The 22,098-nt window shown below is 37.9% G+C and overlaps 1 protein-coding gene across 1 annotated transcript; it reads right to left on the reverse strand.

Moving 5' to 3' along the window:
- Window positions 1-12,141: 12,141 nt before the first annotated feature.
- On the reverse strand, window positions 12,142-21,276 carry LOC110886352 (receptor like protein kinase S.2). The gene is made up of 6 exons (XM_022134133.2): window positions 20,235-21,276; window positions 18,544-18,704; window positions 17,166-17,370; window positions 16,761-16,992; window positions 12,797-12,953; window positions 12,142-12,491 (listed from the first exon to the last, which is right to left on the reverse strand). The coding sequence occupies exons 1-6, from the start codon at window positions 21,274-21,276 to the stop codon at window positions 12,249-12,251; spliced, it is 2,040 nt and encodes a 679-aa protein (XP_021989825.1). The 3' UTR covers window positions 12,142-12,248.
- Window positions 21,277-22,098: the final 822 nt, after the last annotated feature.

Raw genomic sequence — 22,098 nt, forward strand, 5'->3', positions numbered from 1 at the left:
TCTTCGCAAATCAATCAAAGGAAAAACTGGATATAGCAGCTTCAGTGATCAACTGTCTGAATGCTTTCATTGCAGGAAAGCTTGATCCACCAAAGTGGAGTCCTGATGATCTGACACAGGTTCATCCAGATGATGTTGAAGAAATGGATATCACCTGGCAGATGGCAATGGCAGCCTTCAGAGCCCAAAAGTTTGTGAAAAGAACAGGTAAAAACAGGTGGGGAAATGCATGGAATGGAGCTGCTAAAGTACCCTTCAATCTTCGTTGTTTCAACTGTCATGAGGAAGGACACTATGCTCGAAACTGCCCGAAGCCACTTGTAAACAGAGATCAAACTCCTGCAACTCCTGCTCAACCTGCAACTCCTAATCGAGAAAGAGCTCTTGTGACCACTACAAGTATAGAAGATGCTGCCGCTTCTGGAAGTCCACAGCCGCAAGGATTAGCACAAGCACTGGTGGTGCAGCCCAACATCAACTTTGATTGGTCTTCAGAAATTGAGCGTCTGAACATATCAGCTCCAGAGAATCAAACTGCTACATCCAACATTGCTTTCATGACTTCAAGCGAACATAGCCCAAAGCCAGAGGAAGAGACTGCAGCTGATGATTTTGCATTCATGACTCAAATCCTGTCAGCACCTGTCAAAGGTCTCACGAAAGAAGAGATAATTTCTGTTTTCTGCACTCCTGAATGTAGGGAACGAGTTGAGGCTTATAGAATTCACAACGCTGAGCTAATCGAAGACTATAATGAAATTAAACGGAAAAATTTCACTTTAACGAAAAACGAAAAACTTTTCAAAGAGAAAATCGAAGCTCAGCGTAAGGACATCGTTCAACTCAAGGACGATGTTAGTGTAGCTACGGCCCAACTCATCATAGTCAAAGAAAAACTGTGTGAGGTGACTAAAGAACTGGAGAATGTTAGGGATAAATACCAAATTAATCAGTTAAACATTAAAAAATTCGATTCCTCCAGTAAATTAGTCAAAAATCTGTGTGATCAACAATTAGCATATTCTAAAAAGAAAGGGTCGGGATTGGGTTATAATCAGACTCCTCCTCCGTACAATGATAATTACACTTATTTACCAATGACTGAGGAGGAGATGCTGAACGAAAGTAAAATGACTTATGGTTCAAATAACAACAAATCGTCTGTTCATAACAGACATGTTGAGCCACAAAAGTCTACACCATTGAATTTTGTTCCTAAAGGCACAATTGATCCTAACGTTTCATCGTCATGTGCAGATGATAGCTCTGAAGTAAAGTGTGGTGATGTTCATGGGAGTGAACCAGTCGTTATTTCAAATGTTTCTGAACCATATTTTGAACATTATTCTGAACCAACTGAGTCTGACATTGCTTTTACTAGTTCTTTGTTTGCGTCGTTTTCAGATTATGTTTCGTCTTGTGAGCCTGTTGTTTTGGGCAAAACTGATAATGTTTGTGTGGATGATTTGAACAATAAGTGTGGTGATTGTTTTTCAGCTAATGCTTGTGATCCTAACATCTCTAATGTTTCAGCTTGTGAAAATGTTACAGGCGAGGTCCCTCAGGATGCATTCAGTGAAACCACTGAAACGACTTCTCAAGAAAATCAAGAGTATCCTGATTCTTCTTCTGAATCTGTCTCAGTGGGTGTCCCTAATGTTGAATCTAGTGGGGCCCCATTGGAAACTGTGTTAACTAATGAACCTGAATCTGTGTCACAAGATCAATGCTCTGAGGAAATGCACGTTGATGAAACTTCTTCAGGCTCAGAAAAGGAACCTGAATCAGTTTCACATGACAAATGCACTGAGGAAGAGCATTTTGTTGCGACTTCTTCTTGTTCGGGAAGTGAACCTGAATCAGTTTCAGATGATAAATGCCTTGATAAAACGCATTTGGATGAAACTCGTATATGTTCAAATTCGGAATCAAGATTAAGTAACAATGAAAAGGATGCTGATCTAAAAGAGAAATCATTAGAAGAAAATTTGTCTAAAAAAAACCACAAGTCAAACATGTTCAGAAAACTAAAACATCGAATCACACGAAATCAAGCAAACAGAGTCAAAATGTCAAGAATATTCAAAATGTGAAACGTCAAACATGTTTTACCTGTGGCATTGCTGGTCACATTGCCAGAAATTGTGGTAAACTCCCAAGGACACCGAACAAGAAAACATCAGGGCGAAATCAGAAGGTCACGTCTAATCGATATCACTGTTCGGAGTCCATGATGTCTGCAAGGACTAAGACTATGAAGAACAACTATCATAGGACTAGACCTTCTGATCAGGATTGGAATGCAGCCAAACGCTATAATCAATATCAAAATAGACAAACAAATTTTCAGCGTAATCGAAGTAATTCTTTTAGTAACGCTTTTGAAAGTTTCAATTCTAACTGGTCAAGACAGTTTTGGAAACCTAAAGCTAATGGCATGCAATCTAATTCAATGAAATCATGTCACCAAAATGTCGCCAAAAGGGATGTTTCAAAATTTCTGAATAAAGATAATTTAGTGTGGCAGAGAGTGACGTATATTGATGCACAAGGAAAACCCAGATCCACTATGGGCTGGGTTCCTAAATCTAACTAATCCCGCTACTCGTGCAGGAACAGCTGTGGAGGACTACCGTGCGCCTCTGGTACATGGATAGTGGCTGTTCCAGGCACATGACAGGAGACTTGTCCCAACTTGTGAACGTCAAAGAATTTAATGGAGGATATGTCTCATTTGCGGGAGGTGAATCTGGCAGAATCACGTTAAAAGGAACTGTTCGAAACGGTGTCTTAAGCTTTGAGAATGTCAATTATGTTCCAGAACTGAAACACAATCTGTTAAGTATTTCGCAGATCTGTGATCGAGGGAATTCAGTTCATTTCACGAAGAAGGGATGTCATGTTCTTAAGCCTGGGATTGTTATTCCAGAAGACTGGTTCTTGATGACAGCTGAAAGGAAAGGAAATGCTTACGTCATTGATATGAACAAGAAACCGTGTGAAGAGATCACTTGTCTATTTTCAAAAATTTCGGAGCATGATGGTCTGTTTTGGCATCGTCGACTTGGGCATGTGAATATGAAAAATCTGAACCGTCTAGCAAAAGGTCAACTGGTACGTGATCTTCCAATCAAGGACTTCATGTTGGTGGAGAAATGTGTTGCCTGTGCGAAAGGGAAAGCTCATCGAAAACCTCATAAGACTAAACCAGTACCCTCGACAAAAGCTGTACTCGAACTACTTCACATGGATCTTTTTGGTCCAGTGAATGTGCTGAGTATTGGGAAGAAAGCTTACTGTCTGGTAATCGTCGATGATTACTCTCGCTACACTTGGGTGTATTTTCTCAGCAACAAAAATGAAACTGCTGTCTTGGTAAAACAATTCATTACTTTGGCTGAAAATCAAGCGAGTACTAAGGTGAAGGTTATTCGATCAGACAATGGGACAGAATTCAAGAACGTTACTTTGGATACTTTCTGCATTAATAAGGGAATCGATCGTCAGTTCAGTGTGCCTCGAACTCCACAACAAAATGGAGTGGCTGAAAGAAGGAATCGTACTCTCATTGAAGCTGCGCGTACTATGCTGGCTGATTCAAAGCTTCCTAGCTTCTTTTGGGCCGAGGCTGTTAGCACGGCTTGTTATATCCAGAATCATGCTTTAGTAAACAAACGTCATATGAAAACCCCTTATGAGATTCTGGAAGGACATAAACCTTCGGTTTCACACTTTCGTATCTTTGGTTGTCCATGTGTATTATTACTAATGGACTCCAACGGAAAGTTTGAAGTCAAAGGTGACGAATGTTACTTTGTTGGATATGCTAAAGGCTCTGCTTATAGGGTATACAATAAAGTAACTAAAAAGGTCATCGAGTCATGCAACATTGAATGGCTTGAAGAGAATGCTACGAACGCTAGAGTTGGTCCGGATTGGTTATACGATTATTCTGCTCTGTTTAAATCATTTAACATTTTGTCAAGTGATGTTTCAGTTGCAGGTGTGTCTATTCCCAAACAACCATTGTCGTTTGAAGATACGGAAGACGAAGAACAGATGCAAGACAACGTGAGGCATCATACCATTGATCCACCGGGAATGGTGTTTACACAACATCCTACACCAACTCCGATGGTCAATCGATCCCCTGAGGGTGCATCAACTAGTGACTCTGCATTGTTTCCTGAACCAATTCCTGAGGACTGTGTTGTCACTTCTCCTGTAGTTCACACTACTACAGCACCTAATGAGGGGGAGTCTAGCAACACCACCACTGAAGAGGAGATGGTACCTGATTTGGCCATACCTACGAGCGTTCAACGCAATCACCCAATCGAGAATGTGATTGGTCCTGTAAATGCAGGAATTTTGACCAGGAGTCAATCAGGAACCATTAACACTTGCTTATATTCTTGTTATCTTTCTCAAATCGAACCTAAAACCATTGATATAGCTTTGCAGGAACCTGGCTGGGTAGATGCTATGCACGAAGAGCTGAACCAGTTTGAAAAACTTGGAGTATGGAAGCTCGTCAAGTTGCCAACAGGAAAACGTAAGCTTGGAACTAGATGGGTATTTCGAAACAAGCAGGATTCTGTAGGAGTCATCGTTCGAAACAAAGCAAGGCTGGTGGTTCAGGGATTTAGACAAATTGAAGGACTGGACTATGATGAAGTGTATGCTCCGGTTGCACGACTTGAAGCCATCCGGATCTTTTTAGCTTACGCGTCATACATGGGATTCACTGTTTATCAGATGGATGTCAAGACCGCGTTTCTCTATGGAGATGTGAAGGAAGAAATTTTTGTCGAGCAGCCACCAGGGTTTGTGCATCCAGACCATCCTGAGTACGCTTACAAGCTAGACAAGGCATTGTACGGGTTACACCAGGCTCCTCGAGCTTGGTATGCTACCTTAACAGAGCATCTTTTGGCTCATGGGTATACGCGTGGCACCATAGACCAGACTCTGTTTATCAAGAAGGTAGGAAGTGATCAAATCTTGGTTCAAATCTATGTTGATGATATCATTTTCGGATCTACAAGTGAGGATCTTTGCAAGAAGTTCGAGAGAGTTATGAAGAAGAAGTTTGAAATGAGTGCTCTGGGGGAAATGACACTGTTTTTGGGTCTACAAGTCAAGCAGAGTTCACAAGGAATTCTTATTCATCAAGGGAAGTATGTGGATGATGTGCTGGCAAAATTCAAATTCACGGACGCAAAGCCTGCTGAAACACCTATGGCAGAGAGACCACTATTGACTGAAGATGAAGAAGAAGAGCCTGTTGAAAGCCCAAGGGATTCTGATTCCATTCCATTAAAAAGGAAAAGGAGGGATCCTAGACCTGGAATGTTTGTTGAACAAGGAAAAGATCAATCCGTAAACATTGCTGATGATGACGAAGGTTTGTATGACTTCGATTTTGAAAAGCTACCGCGTGACAAGAAGCTACGTTGCAAAAATTTAAAAATTAAATCGACACCCTCAATACGCATCGTATAAGACTATACAACGCGTATTACTTTTTTGTTAGGGTACAATGGCAGCCTTTGGCAGACATAGAAGTTTGAACCCACCTCAATACGCATCGTATAGGCCTATACGATGCGTATTGAGGGTGTCGATTTAACCCTAAGGTGTGCCAATAACACGACCCTTTATATAAAAGATACCCATGATCCCAAGAAAAATAATTTTCTAAATTTTTAGGCTAGATCCGCCACTGATTTCAGGTCAACCCACCCCGAATCAAAAGATTACTCATTTTGACCCATTACTCAACCCACCAGCCCACACACTTTCCCACCTCTAGTTTCTAGTTAAGCAGAGCTGTCACATTTTATTAAAACAAGTCAAGAGGCATACACCTAGGGGTGTTCAAAACCGGATATTCGAAAATTCGGATATCCGAATTTCGGATATCCGAAAACTTCGGATAGTTCATTTCACTATCCGAATCCGTATCCGAAATTTCGGATATCCGAAATTCTGGTATCCGAAATTTCGGGTATCCGAAATTTCGGATACGGACTCGGATAATGAAACGGATATCCGAAAATCTAGAAAAATAAACATTATCTCCACTTTCAAGATAAAATCCATAGAATCAAACATTATTTCCATATCCAAAATAAAAATTCAAATTGAAAGAACATTCCAGTCGTATGTATTCTCCAAAATAAAATTTCAAATTCAAAGAGCATTCCAGTTGTATGTATTCGACAGAAGCTATTTTAATACAAAATCAAGAAAAGAGAAGTACCCATGAGATAAACTTCTTATTATGAGCAAAGTATGTTAAAGAACAACAACAATTTGCACCAGAATCCATAAATATCTAGAATTTGGGGGTATTTTCTTTGACATCCCCAAAAAGTTTGAGTGGTTGAATGAATGATAGTTAAACGATGGAATGAGTATCTAGAATTTGAGGGTATTGCACGAGAGATCTCTTAAAACTGAAGGACATTTTAATGATGACGAAGAAGAGGTTAGAGGTGTCGAGATTGAAGGAGAGGAAGGCAGGGGTGGAAGAGATAATCTGGAAAGGGGCTAGGGTTTCACTTGTTGGCTTGTTAGTATATATATATATATTTATTAAATATAAAATAATATTATTTAGTATTTCAGATACCGGATATCCGAAATATCCGAAAATTTTCAATATTACTATCCGAATCCGAATCCGAATTTTCGGATAATTCGGATTCGGAATTTCGGATAGTTCGGATTCGGGTTCGGATTCGGATTTTTTTGAACACCCCTACATACACCAGATTAGTATCTAAAGCACATGTTGAAGGAAATAGATATCAGGAGTCTGAGATGTCACATTACTAAGGCTAGAAGGTATGGTGAGGCTCATCCCCAAGGGGATGGGCCGCCACGTCACCCGCCACATCACCGGGAGTGAGGATGGGCCTAAAGGGGATGGACCAAAGGGGTGGAGAATAGGGCCCACACTATTTATAAAAACAATTAAAAAATATAATTGATTTGATTTTAGAGACAGAGAGAGAGGAGAGAGAAAGATGAAAGAGAGAGAGAAAGGTGGGTTGGCGAGTTCGTCTGGGAGCGGAAGATGATGACGGGATGGGGCTAAGGGGGGCGGTGTTCCAGGGCGGCGCCAGGCCTCGCCGTGCCTTGGCCGTCCCCCATACCCACTAGTCTAATGGACGAACCCACATATGCTGAAGTTTGATCACTGTAACTGACTAAATTATCCTGCCATGAAGCACACCCTAAACTGTGGAAATCCTCGTTTGAAGTATACATATCTCTGGTTGATTGACACATATGTTGGTTCACTGCATCAGGCCCAACTGTTGGTTCAGGCCCAAGAACACACACAATCACACACACTTCGTAACATGAAGAAAGTAGACAAACTGAAAATATGTTTCTTGAATTCAAAACTCACTAGTTTCTCAAACGGAAGAGTACAATCAAAGACTTATATAATACTACAAAAAGCAACTACGGTCACCACTTGAACACAATTAAGAGACACGTCTTCTCCGGCGTTATTTGACACCTTTTTACTCAAGGCAAAAGATCAAATACAAATAATCTTAACATACTAAACATACAAACTGAAGGAAAACCCAAAAAGACAAGGTGACATTTTTGTAATTACCACCAACTATCAAAGTTACAACCAAAAATACCTAAAAAAACACAATTTTTTTTTAACATTTTTTATTAAAAAATCGCCACATTTTGTTAGCCAAAAAAAAAAAAAAATTTTGGCTGCTACTAAAAGTAGCGATTTTTTAATAAAAAATGTTAAAAAATAAAATAAAATAATTTGTGTGTTTTTTTTTTTTTTAGATTTTTTTAGGTTTTTTGGGGGGTTTAGTTTTTAGCATTTTAGCTTGGGTGGGGGGGGGGGGGGGGTAGGTTTTTTTTAGGTTTTTGGGGGTGGTGGGGGGGGGGGGGTTAGGTTTTTTTAGGTTTTTGGGGGGTGGGGGTGGGGGGTAGGTTTTTTTTAGGTTTTTGGGGGGTGGGGGGTTTAGGTTTTTTTTGGGGGTGGGGGGAGTGGTTAGGTTTTTTTAGGTATATTTGTAGAGTAACTTTGATAGTTATTGATAACTACAAAAATGCCACCTTGTCTTTTTGAGTTTTCCTTCAATTTGTATGTTTAGTATGTTAAGATTATTTGTACAAGAACTTTACCCTTCACTCAATTATTTGAGTTAAAAACAAAAGGGTTTATTAACTTCTTATGTTGCCCGTTCAATTTACAACGTCGTTCACAAACCGTCGTAACTTTAGTTGATTTACACCACCGGAACCGACTGAAACATTCACAAACCGTCGTAACTTTACAACCCAATTACAACGTCCTCACAAACCGTCGTCACTTTGCATTCCAATTACAAGTCTTTCATACAAAACCATTACGTAATGTTGATATGAAACAATTCTGGAAAGACGTGACAAAAACATTCCATTACCGTCGTCACACAAACAACATCACCAGATTGACGCTTTTCATTCGCCCACCGTTTCCCTCGACGCACACGGTTCTTATACAATTAACGTTGCTTTTAACGGCCTTTTCCTTTCCGTCTATAATCAATGTTTCACATATACCGCTTCCGGCGAACAATCGTATCCTCATCAACAGGAAAGTCAACGATTCATTCAATAACCGCTATACTAAACGTCACCAAATAACCACCCTTAATATTCAATAACGAGTGGCACATAAGACGATTCTAATGGTTCTCGGTGGCCATTATCATCCTTCTCTCCATTGCTTCCAACCCGAATCATTACCATCGATTGCAAGTTATGGGCAGAGGTTGAAGGGACTTGCATCACCAGAAACTCATAGCGGGGCAAGGGCTTGAAGGTTGGCTGGAAGTGCGCCGATTTGGATGGTCGTATCTTCCCCCGATCTCTAATCTCACTCTCTCCCTCTGTCTCTCAATCTGTATTATGTGTGAAATCAAATACTGGTGTTGTTTTCATTTGGGGTTTTCAATTCATGGTTTTTCCGAAAACCAGTGTATGGTTTTTAAAATAAGATGCTGATTACATATGATAATAAGTTTTATTAAACGCAAATGTGAAGCAATTATAAGTTTTTTTATACATGTACATTGCTTAACAAAATATTTAACATTTACTGTAATGTTTTATATATGTGGGATTGTGGGTTTGTTGATGTACATACCGGCATGAATGTGAAAATTTACATTCTAATAGTGTTTGGTCTTAACAATAATATTAATAAAATATGTTAGAATAATATGTGGGTTTATTAATGTACCTACAGACGTGGGTATGAAAATTTACATTCTTACTAGCTAAATTATACATTTGACAAAAAAAAAAATGGTATTTTCTTTTATTGTGTAGACGAAGATATATGTAAGGAAAAATCAAAACAAAATAAGATAAAATAGTACGTTTGTTTTTATAATTTCTCAACTCATAAAATATATAATGTTTAAGGTGCCCTTAGCATTTAAGAAAATCTTAAAAATGTAAGTTTAGTAATTATTAGCTTTTTTATTATAAATTACGGCTCAAAAGGATTCAGTCATAAAGGCCATGTTGTTTAATTCATGGGTAGCTGTTAACGTACGAACACGTCATTTCAAAATGATTTCAAACAACATGACTTTTTTAAGAATGACTTACATATAAATACATATAAGCAGTGGCGGAACTAGACCTTCAACTCAGGGGTATCCCAAAATTTTTTAGGGGTGTTCTCGTACTTGTTCAGAGGTGTCCTGTGTATAAAAATCGGAAAAAAAGGGGTGTCCTGTGTATAAAAATCGGAAAAAAATTTTTTTTTTTACACTACTGGTCAAAACTTGAGCCGTAGCCCAGGCTACGCCCGTTAAGCCTACAGGTCCGCCCCTGCATATAAGGGTGTCCGGGGCACCTTAGGTGACCCCTTTAGGTGACTCCATTCACCTATTAGGTGAGCATTGCCAACACTTAGGTGAGTTAGAGAGAGAGTAGAGAGAGAGGGTGAAATAGGTGGGGAGTTGCCGAGAGAGGGGAGGAGAGAGGGAGATCTTGACCAATCAAAAATTTTCTTTTCTTTTTTTTTTTTTTTAAACCAACTCCCCTAATAGGTGAGTGCCGCCATCAAAAAGGGGTATTAGGAGAGTGTTAGAGGGGAGTTGACGTGGCTTATTCTGGTTGGTTGTGTGTAAGAGGGGGGACTCACCTAAGAGGTGAGCACCCCTTACACCCTAATGACTATTTCCTGTGTGAAAAAGAGAGAAAAATTATACACGTGTGATTAAAGTTACAGCAGCGAAACAACCAAGAGTAGGTTTTTAATTTTACATGTAAGCTTGAAACATGTGGGTCCAAAAACAATTGGCTACATATAATCGATTTATTCTTTAATCCTACCAAACCACGATGGGTGAAACATTTTTTGCACATGTCAAAAACGGTCCGGTTCAAATTTATGCTTGGAAAGTTGGACCATTTTTGAAACATTTTCTTTATCGAAAGTAAAATGCTTTCATGTGGTGTTGTAGGCCGGTGATAAAGCAGAATGAAAGGAATGTTTTATATAAGCTTAAGAATTTCAGTATCTCATGTAGTGATGCTAAATGCATATATAATCAACATCCCACCGCAACGCGCGGGTTAGCACCAACTCGTTAAATACAAAAACAAACTATCAACTACTTGCATGAAAACAGGAACTAAAATATAACTTGAAAAACTTCATCCAACGTTCACTACTCCTTAAAAATCGGTCAATACTAGACCACTACTTTACCTATAAATCGTTACTTGTTCAACGACCAATTACATGACCCGTGACCCGCTAATCAGTGGCGAAGCTTGACCCGAATGACGGGGGGTTGAAAACATATATACCCAAAAAATTCTATACGAAACTACATATCGAAAAGTTCGGGGGTCGGGCGCCCCTCCCCACCCCTTCTATACTTCGCCTCTGCCACTAATTATCGTGCTGACCAGTAACCCGGGTGACCGGAAAGAAACCGATTAACCCAACACCAACATGATTTAAACATGTTGGTCTACGGTTCTTATATTCTTTGAAATTCGGGTTCGTGTTGGTTCCCAGGTCAAGACCGAGGATAACTGACTTGATCAAGACTCAACGGGAACTCAATAATGCAAGCAATGTGCAATGATCATAGGATGAGCAATAACATCTATAAACTTGTACCAAAAAGGCACGATTTCTGTAATGAAATTAAAGAAAAAAAAACTTAAGAAGTAAATCTCATGGTGTAGTTCTCTTACGTTTTAGAAAGAAGATTAAGAAGCCACAGAGAGAAGAGAAATAGAAATTAAAATAAAAGCGAATTTCTTCTAAGAAGGATATGATATTTTGCGGAGTTAACAGAGAAATTTGATAGAAAAATGTTATCAGAAGTCTGAAACTCTTCTTCTACAATTTTCTTCTCCGACAATTTTCTTCCAGCAGTTTCTCACCCTTGATATTCTACCCCTCTTTGGAATTTAGAACTAGATTACTAGAAGTAGAATAATACCATCTTTACAAATTACAATGGAGGCATGGATCATGGTGGGACTTTGGAGGCGGCCAGAGGGCGGCGTTCAGCAGTGGGAGGCGCAGTGGCGCAGCTATGAAGGGGCCAGAGGGGGCGCCCGACCCTCCGAACTTTTCGCTCAATAGTGTTATGTATTTACGTTTCGTATTGAATTTTTTAGGTATATATGTTTCCGACTCCCCGGTTTTATAAAAAATATTTTTTTTAGGTATATACTTTTACGTCCGGTGACTTCCGACCCCCCGGTGGAAATTTTTAAGCTTCGCCACTGGGGAGGCGGCCCGAGGGTGGACCACGGAGGATAGCCTGAGGGGCTGAGGGTCGATAGCAGAGGTTGATCATTGTTGATGTTCGTGTTGTTGGTTTGTTCCTGTTCAAAAATCAAAAGAACCCAAGTCATTTGGGATTTTAACCACCCATGTGGGATTTTAATATTTTGTGTTCATGTGGGCTATTGAGTTTTAATTATAGTGGGCTTTTAAACATTTATTAATGGGCTTTTGATCATAAATTTTAGGTTGGGCTTTCAATAAAAACCCATTTTTTAGGGAAACCTAAAATAATCTAAGGGGTGCGACCATGCGAGGGGTAACAAAATACAAAAAAATGTAAAAACAAAAATATATTCACTTCGTCATAAAAGTTAGTTGAGGGGTAGCGGGTGCTACCCCTCCCATTGGGCTTTGTCCGCCCCTGACTATCACCACACTTGAACTAACTTTCATCTGATGGCTGAACTCCATTAATGATCCTTGTTCTCATTTCCGAAACAGGGAGAGTTAGAGACAAGGTGCCAAGCAACATGCCAATAACTTCCTTCATTGTTGGCCTAATTGCTGCTCTTTCTTGCACGCACAACAACCCAATCTCGATGAACTTTGTCATCAAGATTGGATCGGCATCAATTCTGGGATCAATAACATTTGTCAATGTTCCTTCCAACCACTCTGTCCGGACCTACAACAATTATACAGCTCACAGTTCAACATGTATATAACTAACTATCAATCATAACCTACAAAACAAAGATGATAGAATCCGTGCAATCAATTAATCGTTTCAGAAGCTGACAAGTCGCATAAAAAAGTATGTTGTAAGTTGGAAAGAAGTTGGCTATATGTTGATATTAAAATACATGCTATCAAATTGTGTGCTTAGAACGTGATGAGTGTAATTAAGAAGTAGGAATTCATCTACATTTAAGAATATTATATAGATTATACAAGCACAAGTGTACCATCATAGAGTGTAACCATACTTACAAGATTTATAAGCATAAAGTCCACGTCGTTAGCTACGCGTATAAACCTGTTATTCCTTTGCCCAGTTACAGTTTCCAAAACCAGCACACCAAAATTAAAGACATCTTCCTTGGTTGACAGACATAATGTCATGTGATATTCAGCTGATACGTATCCGCTGTCATGTGTGCAGATATTAGCCATGGTCAACATTACAAAATAATCGGAGTTTCAAAAAGGAAGACATAGGAACAGAAACATGCATGTAGATGGAAAACTCTAATCTGAGATGCAATTTTCCTCCACTAATAAATTGTGGTCACAACGGTTTTTCGTTAGGGGGACAAAATAGGGTCAGATCAAAAATGAGATTTTCCTATGAAGATAACAATTTGTTTTTTAAGTATTTCTGTAGGTCAGAATAAGGAAGATGTAATTATCAAAAGCCAAAGATAAGGACAGTGGCAAAGCTTGAATTTTTCGGTCGGGGGGCGAAAACGTATATACCCAAAAATTTCTATAGAACCGGGGGGCGAAAACGTATATACCCACAAATTTCTATACGAAAACTACATATATAACACTACTGAGCGAAAAATTAAGGGGGGCGGGCGCCCCTCCCCGCCCCTGTTATCCTTCGCCCCTGGATAAGGAAGATGTTGAACCTACAGAACATCAGAAGCTTATTGATGTCTATGTTTCTTACTCTAAACCCGACCCGATCTCGCATATCACTCGAAGTAGCTAATCATATATGCAATCCTTGAAAGTGTCATGCAAATGCCATTAAATAGAACCTTCTGTATGTAAAAGCAACAACTATTTTCGCATCAACTATAATATAACCGTGAGGGGGGGGGGGGGGGAGGGGGGGTTGCTAAACGGATACTGTGATAGTAGTCACAACATAGATGAAGTTGACAGATGGAGTACTACTGGACACACGTATTTTTTCAGGTCTTCACCCAACCACGTGATGTTAACAAAAGTAAAATACATTGGCATTATCTTCATGTGAAGCAGAATACATGGTGACAAGTGCACCGCGTGCCAAGCTGTGTGGCTTAGAGAGTTAGATGGCAAGAACCAAGAAAGAACGTCACAAGGGAGGTATTGAGAGTTGATAACACTTCTGCAATAGCTCTCATGAAAAATATCGTGTTTCATGGAAAGAAGCTACAGGCTGATATCCTAACTAAACCTCTTGGGAAGATTAAATTCAAGGAAATGCGAGACTTGTTTGGAGTTCAAGATCTCACAATTCGGGGGTTAATTTGTTTTATGCTTTATCCGGCCTGCCTCACATAATTTAATGATGACCCCAACTTTAACTTAGTTAAACTTTAGTTATGTTATGTATAATTATTTGAATAATATGTATATGTATGATATGTAAACTGATAACTAGTGTATTAGGACAAGTATGATAAGCGGTTCAAGGATAAGCGGGTAATTATATTCAAACTAAACTATAATGGCAGTTACCCGCCAAATCCAACCGCCATAAGTGATGTATATTTATGTAATACCGGCAAACACTTGCCGGTTACCAAGACATTTTCCCTCCAAACAGAAAGTGTCCATCAAATATTCGTTTCTTTCAATCTTTCTTGTTCTGCATACTCGTGTTCACCATGTCTGCAAATCATTTTGTTTTTTCCGCTGCAAATGTTCAAGCATATGCTGATGGTGATAACGTTTCGGGTGGCCAACATAGTGGTATCAGAGCCCCTACTAGATCCGATGCAGAAATTAAACCAACTGCCACATCAATGCCATGTCAACATTGTATTGATGAGAAGAATGAAAGAAAACAGCGAACCCGACGAGAACGATTATGTTATTATTGTCACTTGCCTGGTCATCAGATTTACACATGTAAAACCAAAGAGAATGACGAGGAATCACAACTTATACGACAAGCAATTAATGTCGGAACAAGAACACAGAACGATGAAGTGCATTGCCGTGGAGAGATGGTCGTCACAGGTACCGACGGTGGGCAATGGAAAGATATCTGGTATGTCAATCCGACATTCAATCATCATTTTGTTGGTAACATAGATGTTTTCAAGCGTGTAAAGCATATAATGGGGGTAGAAACTAGATCTGGGATGAATAATTTCTTGTTCATCCGGGGAGTGGGTGTAGTAGAAATGAAAACGGGAAATGAAACGCTGAATATTCCTAGTGTATTCTACTCGCCGGATATCGATCGAAACGTTCTAAGTCTTGAACAATTAACTCTTCAAGGCTTCACGGTTCGTCAATCTGGTGACACATGCAAAATTTTCCCCATGTTCTCACCACCGGTGATGAACACGAGGAATAGTGAAACGGGTTTAACAAAAGAGGAGGAATTGGGATCGAATGAAAAGAAAAGACTGCATGAGATGTGCGGTATTGATGATGAATTTAAAGATGAGTTTCTGAATTCCTATTTCGAAACTCTAGATGTTTCGAGTGAACAAGAAAATGACTGGAATCTGATGATTCTAAAAACATTAGAATTCCGGGAATTTTCTGATTGTAAGGCATTAATACATATGCTCGATGATCAAGAATACGTTTTCAAGTATAAATTAGTTCTTCAACAGAAGTTTGAAGAAATGATTCATTGGTTTCTGTATGAATATATGGGAATTACGTCAAGACCGGTGCCGCCATATTTTCCTGATCAAAGGAAAATAGACTTATTAAGTCTGTATATTATGGTGGCAAAAGACGGCGGATATCGAGAGGTTACTACCGAAAACATTTGGCCCATCATAGCAAAAGATTTGGGGTTCGAATACAAGGATGGAGATTATATGAGGATTACATACGCCATGTATCTCGATGTCCTCGAATACTACTACAAATTCAAGTCGGTACAGGAGGCAATTCATGTGAAAGAGATGGTAAATGAAGGCGCTGAATTCACAGGAGACAAACACCGGAAGACTCGGAGTGAAGGAATGGATCAGAATGAAAATGCTGATAATGTTTATGCAGGTGCTGATTCAACTCAGTTTGCACTCTTCGCTGGAAACGGATGGGAGGATAACTGGAATTTGCACAAACGAAGGAAGCGTTTCAACTTTAGCTACATGAAGAAGGCAATGGAAGATGCCAATCGAAGTGTAATGCAGAAAGGTTCCAACATAACCAAAGTTTAAGGGGGTTGTGTTGGAAATACGTATATTTCTAACTTAGTTAAACTTTAGTTATGTTATGTATAATTATTTGAATAATATGTATATGTATGATATGTAAACTGATAACTAGTGTATTAGGACAAGTATGATAAGCGGTTCAAGGATAAGCGGGTAATTATATTCAAACTAAACTATAATGGCAGTTACCCGCCAAATCCAACCGCCATAAGTGATGTATATTTATGTAATACCGGCAAACACTTGCCGGTTACCAAGACATTTTCCCTCCAAACAGAAAGTGTCCATCAAATATTCGTTTCTTTCAATCTTTCTTGTTCTGCATACTCGTGTTCACCATGTCTGCAAATCATTTTGCTTTTTCCGCTGCAAATGTTCAAGCATATGCTGATGGTGATAACGTTTCGGGTGGCCAACAGGGAGGTATTGAGAGTTGATAACACTTCTGCAATAGCTCTCATGAAAAATATCGTGTTTCATGGAAAGAAGCTACAGGCTGATATCCTAACTAAACCTCTTGGGAAGATTAAATTCAAGGAAATGCGAGACTTGTTTGGAGTTCAAGATCTCACAATTCGGGGGTTAATTTGTTTTATGCTTTATCCGGCCTGCCTCCACATAATTTAATGATGACCCCAACTTTTGACAAAAACTTAAAAGATTATAGGTGATCTGTAACCAAATGTTTGAATGATTCGAGGACTCCCCACCCCTACCCCACTTACATGTTGGATCCGCCTCTGACTACACTTACAAATTTCTAATAAGAGACTCCTTCTTTGGATGCAATGGATTCATCCAAAATAATCATAGACTTCAAGAGTACTTACGGAGTCCCACGAATTGAATCAACATAAATGCAGTCAGTGTCGTTGATTGTCATTGCATACCCAAAACCTGACATTTTTGGGTCAAAACTTTCATCTAAAAGAACTTTTGCAAGTTTTGCATCACCATGTATGATCCGAATGGGAGCATGATTGTGAAGGTATACAAGTGCCCTAGCTACACCAAGGATTATTTTGTACCGTTTATTCCAGTCCAAAAGATTACACATAGGATCTACATACACAAGTTACAAATAAGAAGTTTGTCAGTATAATATCCTGACAAAATAAGGTTAAGAATACTAATTGCATACTCTTGAACTCTATTAGGAGTTCCTAGGAGTTGCAATGTAAAAAAAAAACCAATGACCTTAATTGAGAGGAATACATTTAAATGGAAAAGGTTACCAAAAATCAAGCTATCCAGAGTTGCATTAAGGGCAAAGTCATAGACGAGGTATGCCTCTGTTCCGTGAATACAATATCCAAGCAGCTGAATCACATTTTCATGTTCAAGCTTTACTAGTATTGATGCTTCATTCATACATTCATCGTATGTGCTGGCATAGGAATATTGAGTGATTGTTATATCTTGTCCATTTTGTAGCCTACCCTGAAAAGAGAAATTCAAGTAGGATTTTTTGGTAAACATTCCATTAAGCATGCGAATAGATATTTGATTATGGATACCTTGCATATATCAACTTATACATTTTGTCTCATAATCTATACTATATAATAAAAAAAACCAATTTTGTCTCATGTCTTATGGCTAATAACTATTTTAATTTAATCTCTTCTACTTAGTTATAGATAACTCTTCTACTAAATATTATTTAGTTTTATTATTACTTTTATATTTATCTATTTACTTCAAATTCAAACTTAGTTATCTAATTTGATATTAGAGTAAATTACGATTTTGGCCCTTGTGGTTATATCACTTTTACCCTTTTAACCCAAAAATGAATTTTTTAACATATGAGCTCTCAACATCTTTTTTTCTAACCTTTTTGGACCCCAACGTCTTTTTTCCTAACCCTTTTGGCCCCTAATTCATTTTTTGGCTAAAAAGGTAAAAGTGATATAACCACAGGGGCCAAAATCGTAATTTACTCTTGATTTAACTATATATTTGAACGTTTTGTTTAGTTTGGTATCAAATAGATTTTACGAAACTTAAAATAAAATTAACTAATATTATTTATCATTTCTACATTTACAAGTTTTAAATAAAGGGTTAAATTGATTAAGACGTCGTTACATTTACAAGTTTTAAATAAAGGCTTAAATTTATTGAGACTTCGTTAACAAATTTTACTACAATAAAATAATTTATTTATATCAATATAAATATATATCTATACTATACTATATAATAAAACATTAATGTGTGACACCTATCATTTATTGTAAGCATTTATTTTAAAGATGTATTATTTTATTATTTGGTAAACAATATTACATTTATTCAACCCGTATAATATATGTGGTTTTAAAGATATAACTTTTTTATTTGATATATAAAATTATATTTATTCAACCCTTACAATATGGTTCTTATAGATATAACTTTTTATTATTTAATATATAAAATTATATTTATTCAACCCGTGCAAGGAGGTTTTTAAAGATATATTGTTTTATTATTTAGTATATAAAATTCATTTATTCGACCCGTGTAATACACGGGGTTATAACCTAGTGAAAAGATAAACCGAGTAGGTCTTTCTCCCAAATAACGACTAAAACCTTTAAAACAAAAGACATATGTGATTATAATTACCTTGTATACAAACTTGTAGTAGACAGACGAAAGCATATTAGCTTCAGAGAAGTTTGCAGTTGCATTAACAATGGTATTAAAATCAAAGCAGTTTAATATTCGGTCTTCACCTCCAACAGCGTGGAGGTATAACTCAAGGGATTTTACACTTGTATCTCTGCCTGCAAGTTCCATAAACAACTTGCTGTTAAGTAGAAACAAAGATGATAGAACAAAGAGAATTTATACTTTAAAAGCAGATGTATGTGTTCTAATTTAAGTTTTTGTTTCAATTAAAAGATGCAGACAATAAAACTGTAAGTTGCATTACTATTAATCAGGAAATTAATATAAATTACAAATGCAATAAGAACTCACACACCGAGATAAAGAAACAAGAAAAAAGTCTAGCTTGCGGAACATAACCAGGTGGTGTTCGTTTCACAGAATGGAATGGAATCTTGAGGGAATTGGAATGTTGATTACTTGATTTCACTCCTTATTTTGTTGGTTTTAACAAGAAAATGAATTAGAATTAAACAACAACATAAGGAAGGGAATCAACATTCTAATTTCATCCAATTTCATTTCATTTTGCAAAACAAACACACCTAAATTACAAATCAAATTTCAATTTATGCGCGAATTCCCATTCCAATTCCAATTCCATTACAATCCATGAAACGAACACTATCCTTGATTAGAAACGAATTAAGTTGAATGTTCAAAACATTTATTGGATAAACTTTGATAGTTAACTATAAACCACATATGGTAACATACTATTCTTCAGTTGCAACAATCAGCTAAAACCTTCCACACAGGAGTGGCCGTTTCTGACTGTTAAAGAAGATATGAATCAATAAGAATTGTTTTTATCACAAATTTGTCCTAGTTAAAACAAGAACACAAAATAAAAGGGAAACATATATATAACATCCTCATATCTCGACCTCGTTAAGGAAGGCGCGTTCCTTTGGTTGAAGCATAGATCAAAGGCGAAAGTGACGGAATGGGATAAATTTTGCAATTTCGATTGTTTTTTATTGTCTTTTTATTTTCCTTCCCTCATCTTGTACTTTTTGCTAGCTCCTTGCTAGGCGCTTTATTTATATAAAGTTTGCCAATATATAACATAACATCCTCATATCGTTTTGTTAAAGAATGATAAGTTTTTTATTGTGGAAAGATTGTTCTTAATCACAATTAACACATTAATTGTTTCCTAAAAATTAAATGTTAACAAAAAAATTCATGACAAGGGCCCGTTCAACCCTTTTGTAGGCCAAAAGCAAATTCAAGAATGGGGGCCTTTCTATAAAAAAACAATAACCTAAAGTCAGTTTGCTAACGGAAAGTGTTGCCCAATTTGATTTAATATTTAGGAATGCATGAGATATAACCTATTTAGATTACTGCATATATAATTAAAGGATTGATTTATAATTTATTATTGGAGGCCCTTTGGAAAGTGTGGCACAAAGCCACCTCCTCATTTGGATTACCCTTCAGCTAGGCCTGCTTCGTGATAACAATTATATGCATGACTCAGAAATCCCATTCTTCTGTTCATGTATGTAAAAGAACAATCTTCCTTCCAACTACAAGCTATTGTATGTTAATTTAATTGAACATTATTGCAACATGTATTTAGAAAAAACAGAGAGATAAATATTAAATTAAATGCAGAAAATGTTAAGACAACAAAATACCTGAGGTTTCCCGATGATTAGACGGAATAAGAAATGTTGGTACCATTCTACCGAAAAATGTTGGTAGCAACTGATCACTGTCGGTTTTCTCCTGTAAAGCCAGGATAGACTCAAGACACACCACAACTTCGGCCATTGTAGGACGTTGCTTGGGATGGCTATGCAAACACCGGTCAGCTAGTAGTGCATACTCCTTTAAACATTTACGGAATAACCTCCCCCTTAAATTAATATCAACGATTTGCCCTAGTCTTCCTTCTTTAATGGAGTCTTGAGCCCATGTTGCCAAACCCCAGTGCTCCTCATCGATACTTCTATCCACCGCTTGTTTCCCACATAAGACTTCAAATAGTACCACCCCAAAGGCATACACATCAGACTTTCGAGTCAGCCTACCTGTTTGAAAGTAATCTGGATCCATATATCCAAAGGTGCCTCTCACCAGAGTGTTAACATAAGTCGAAGGCTGATTCGTTGGAGCAATTTTGGACAACCCAAAGTCCGAAATCTTAGCTGCACAATTGTCATCTAACAATATATTTGTGCTCTTAACATCCCGATGTATAACTCCATGCTTAATACCTGTACCAGTGTGCAAGTAATCTAAACCACGAGCCGCCCCTATGCATATTTTAAGTCTTCGCACCCAAGTCAGAGAAGCTCGACGCTTATGGAGACGATCTGCTAGAGTTCCATTGGACATATATTCGTATACAAGGATCATTTCTTGCTCTTCATTGCAGTAACCAATTAAAGATACCAAATGACAGTGCCTTAATTTGGAGAGCATCTCAACTTCAGCCCAAAATTCTACTGCTCCTTGATTAGAAGTTGATTCCAGCCGCTTAATTGCAGCATCCAAAAGAACTTCCCCACAAGTGATGGTTCCTATGTAAACTTTGCCAAACCCCCCACGTCCAATCACCAACGACTCATCAAAGTTTTGGGTAGCAAGTTCAATCTCAGAAAAGGTAAATTGACGGCACGTTTGTGGCGAATAGGAGGAGGAAGTTTCAACCGGGTGAATGGTAGAGATAGACATAGTTAAAGGTATGAAGTAGGATTAGAGTCCGGATAGTATCATCACCAAATATATGATCATAGTCATACAGATAATGGTGTGGAAACCATCAAATAGTATATTCATTATCCAAATAAAGACACCAATGATTTATTGATTTTTCTTCTTCCCGGAAAGAGACGTAGACCCCAGAGCGGCTATTGATTAAAAAAGGAGATGTTGCAGTGAGTAGTCAACTCAATTGTGATATAAATTGACTTGTTTCTTTTGTATTTTCTCCATCAAGTGAGTTCGGTCTGTGGTCCCCGGATTTAAAAACAGGACCCAATCTTGAAATTTTACAAAAAAAAAAAAAAGAAAAAAAAAAGAAATATGTTTTCAACAACCGTAAGATCACTCCTAAGTGGGGGGTTTTCGGGTGTTATTTTTCCAAAAAAAAACGCCCCTTCACGCCTTGAAACTGCCCCTGGACGTTTTTTTCAAAAAAAAAAAAAAAAAATGGTTTAGCGTTCTTTTTTCAACGCCCTTGTTCATTCTTTTTGGCCAATGTCTTTCCTGATGGTTTTTGTTCGGCCAATAAGATTTTTTTGTTGGTTTTTATTTTATTTTATTCTATTACACCCCTTTTAACATAATGCCCCACAATGCCCACATCCCCGCTATATCCATTTTAGAAAAACGCACCATAATTTCACATTGCTGACTGGACTGCCACATGGCGCACAACACCCATTGGTGGGGGCATTATTCATGTATACCACTACACATGTTCTAACCCAATTTACAGGTGGTTTTGATTTGAATGTGAAAAAAGAAGAACCTGTTTCCAACCCTTTGGCCTGA

The sequence above is a fragment of the Helianthus annuus genome, chromosome 10 (assembly GCF_002127325.2).
Source record: "Helianthus annuus cultivar XRQ/B chromosome 10, HanXRQr2.0-SUNRISE, whole genome shotgun sequence".
Lineage (NCBI taxonomy): Eukaryota > Viridiplantae > Streptophyta > Magnoliopsida > Asterales > Asteraceae > Helianthus > Helianthus annuus.

Coding starts and splice junctions, on each gene's coding strand:
- LOC110886352 (XM_022134133.2), bottom strand. CDS start 21,276: ATGTCTATCTCTACCATTCACCCGGTTGAAACTTCCTCCTCCTATTCG. Junction 18,705..20,234: donor TAATCATCGGGAAACCTCAG/GTATTTTGTTGT, acceptor TGGAACTTGCAG/GCAGAGATACAAGTGTAAAA. Junction 16,993..17,165: donor TCTGGATAGCTTGATTTTTG/GTAACCTTTTCC, acceptor TTGTGTATGTAG/ATCCTATGTGTAATCTTTTG.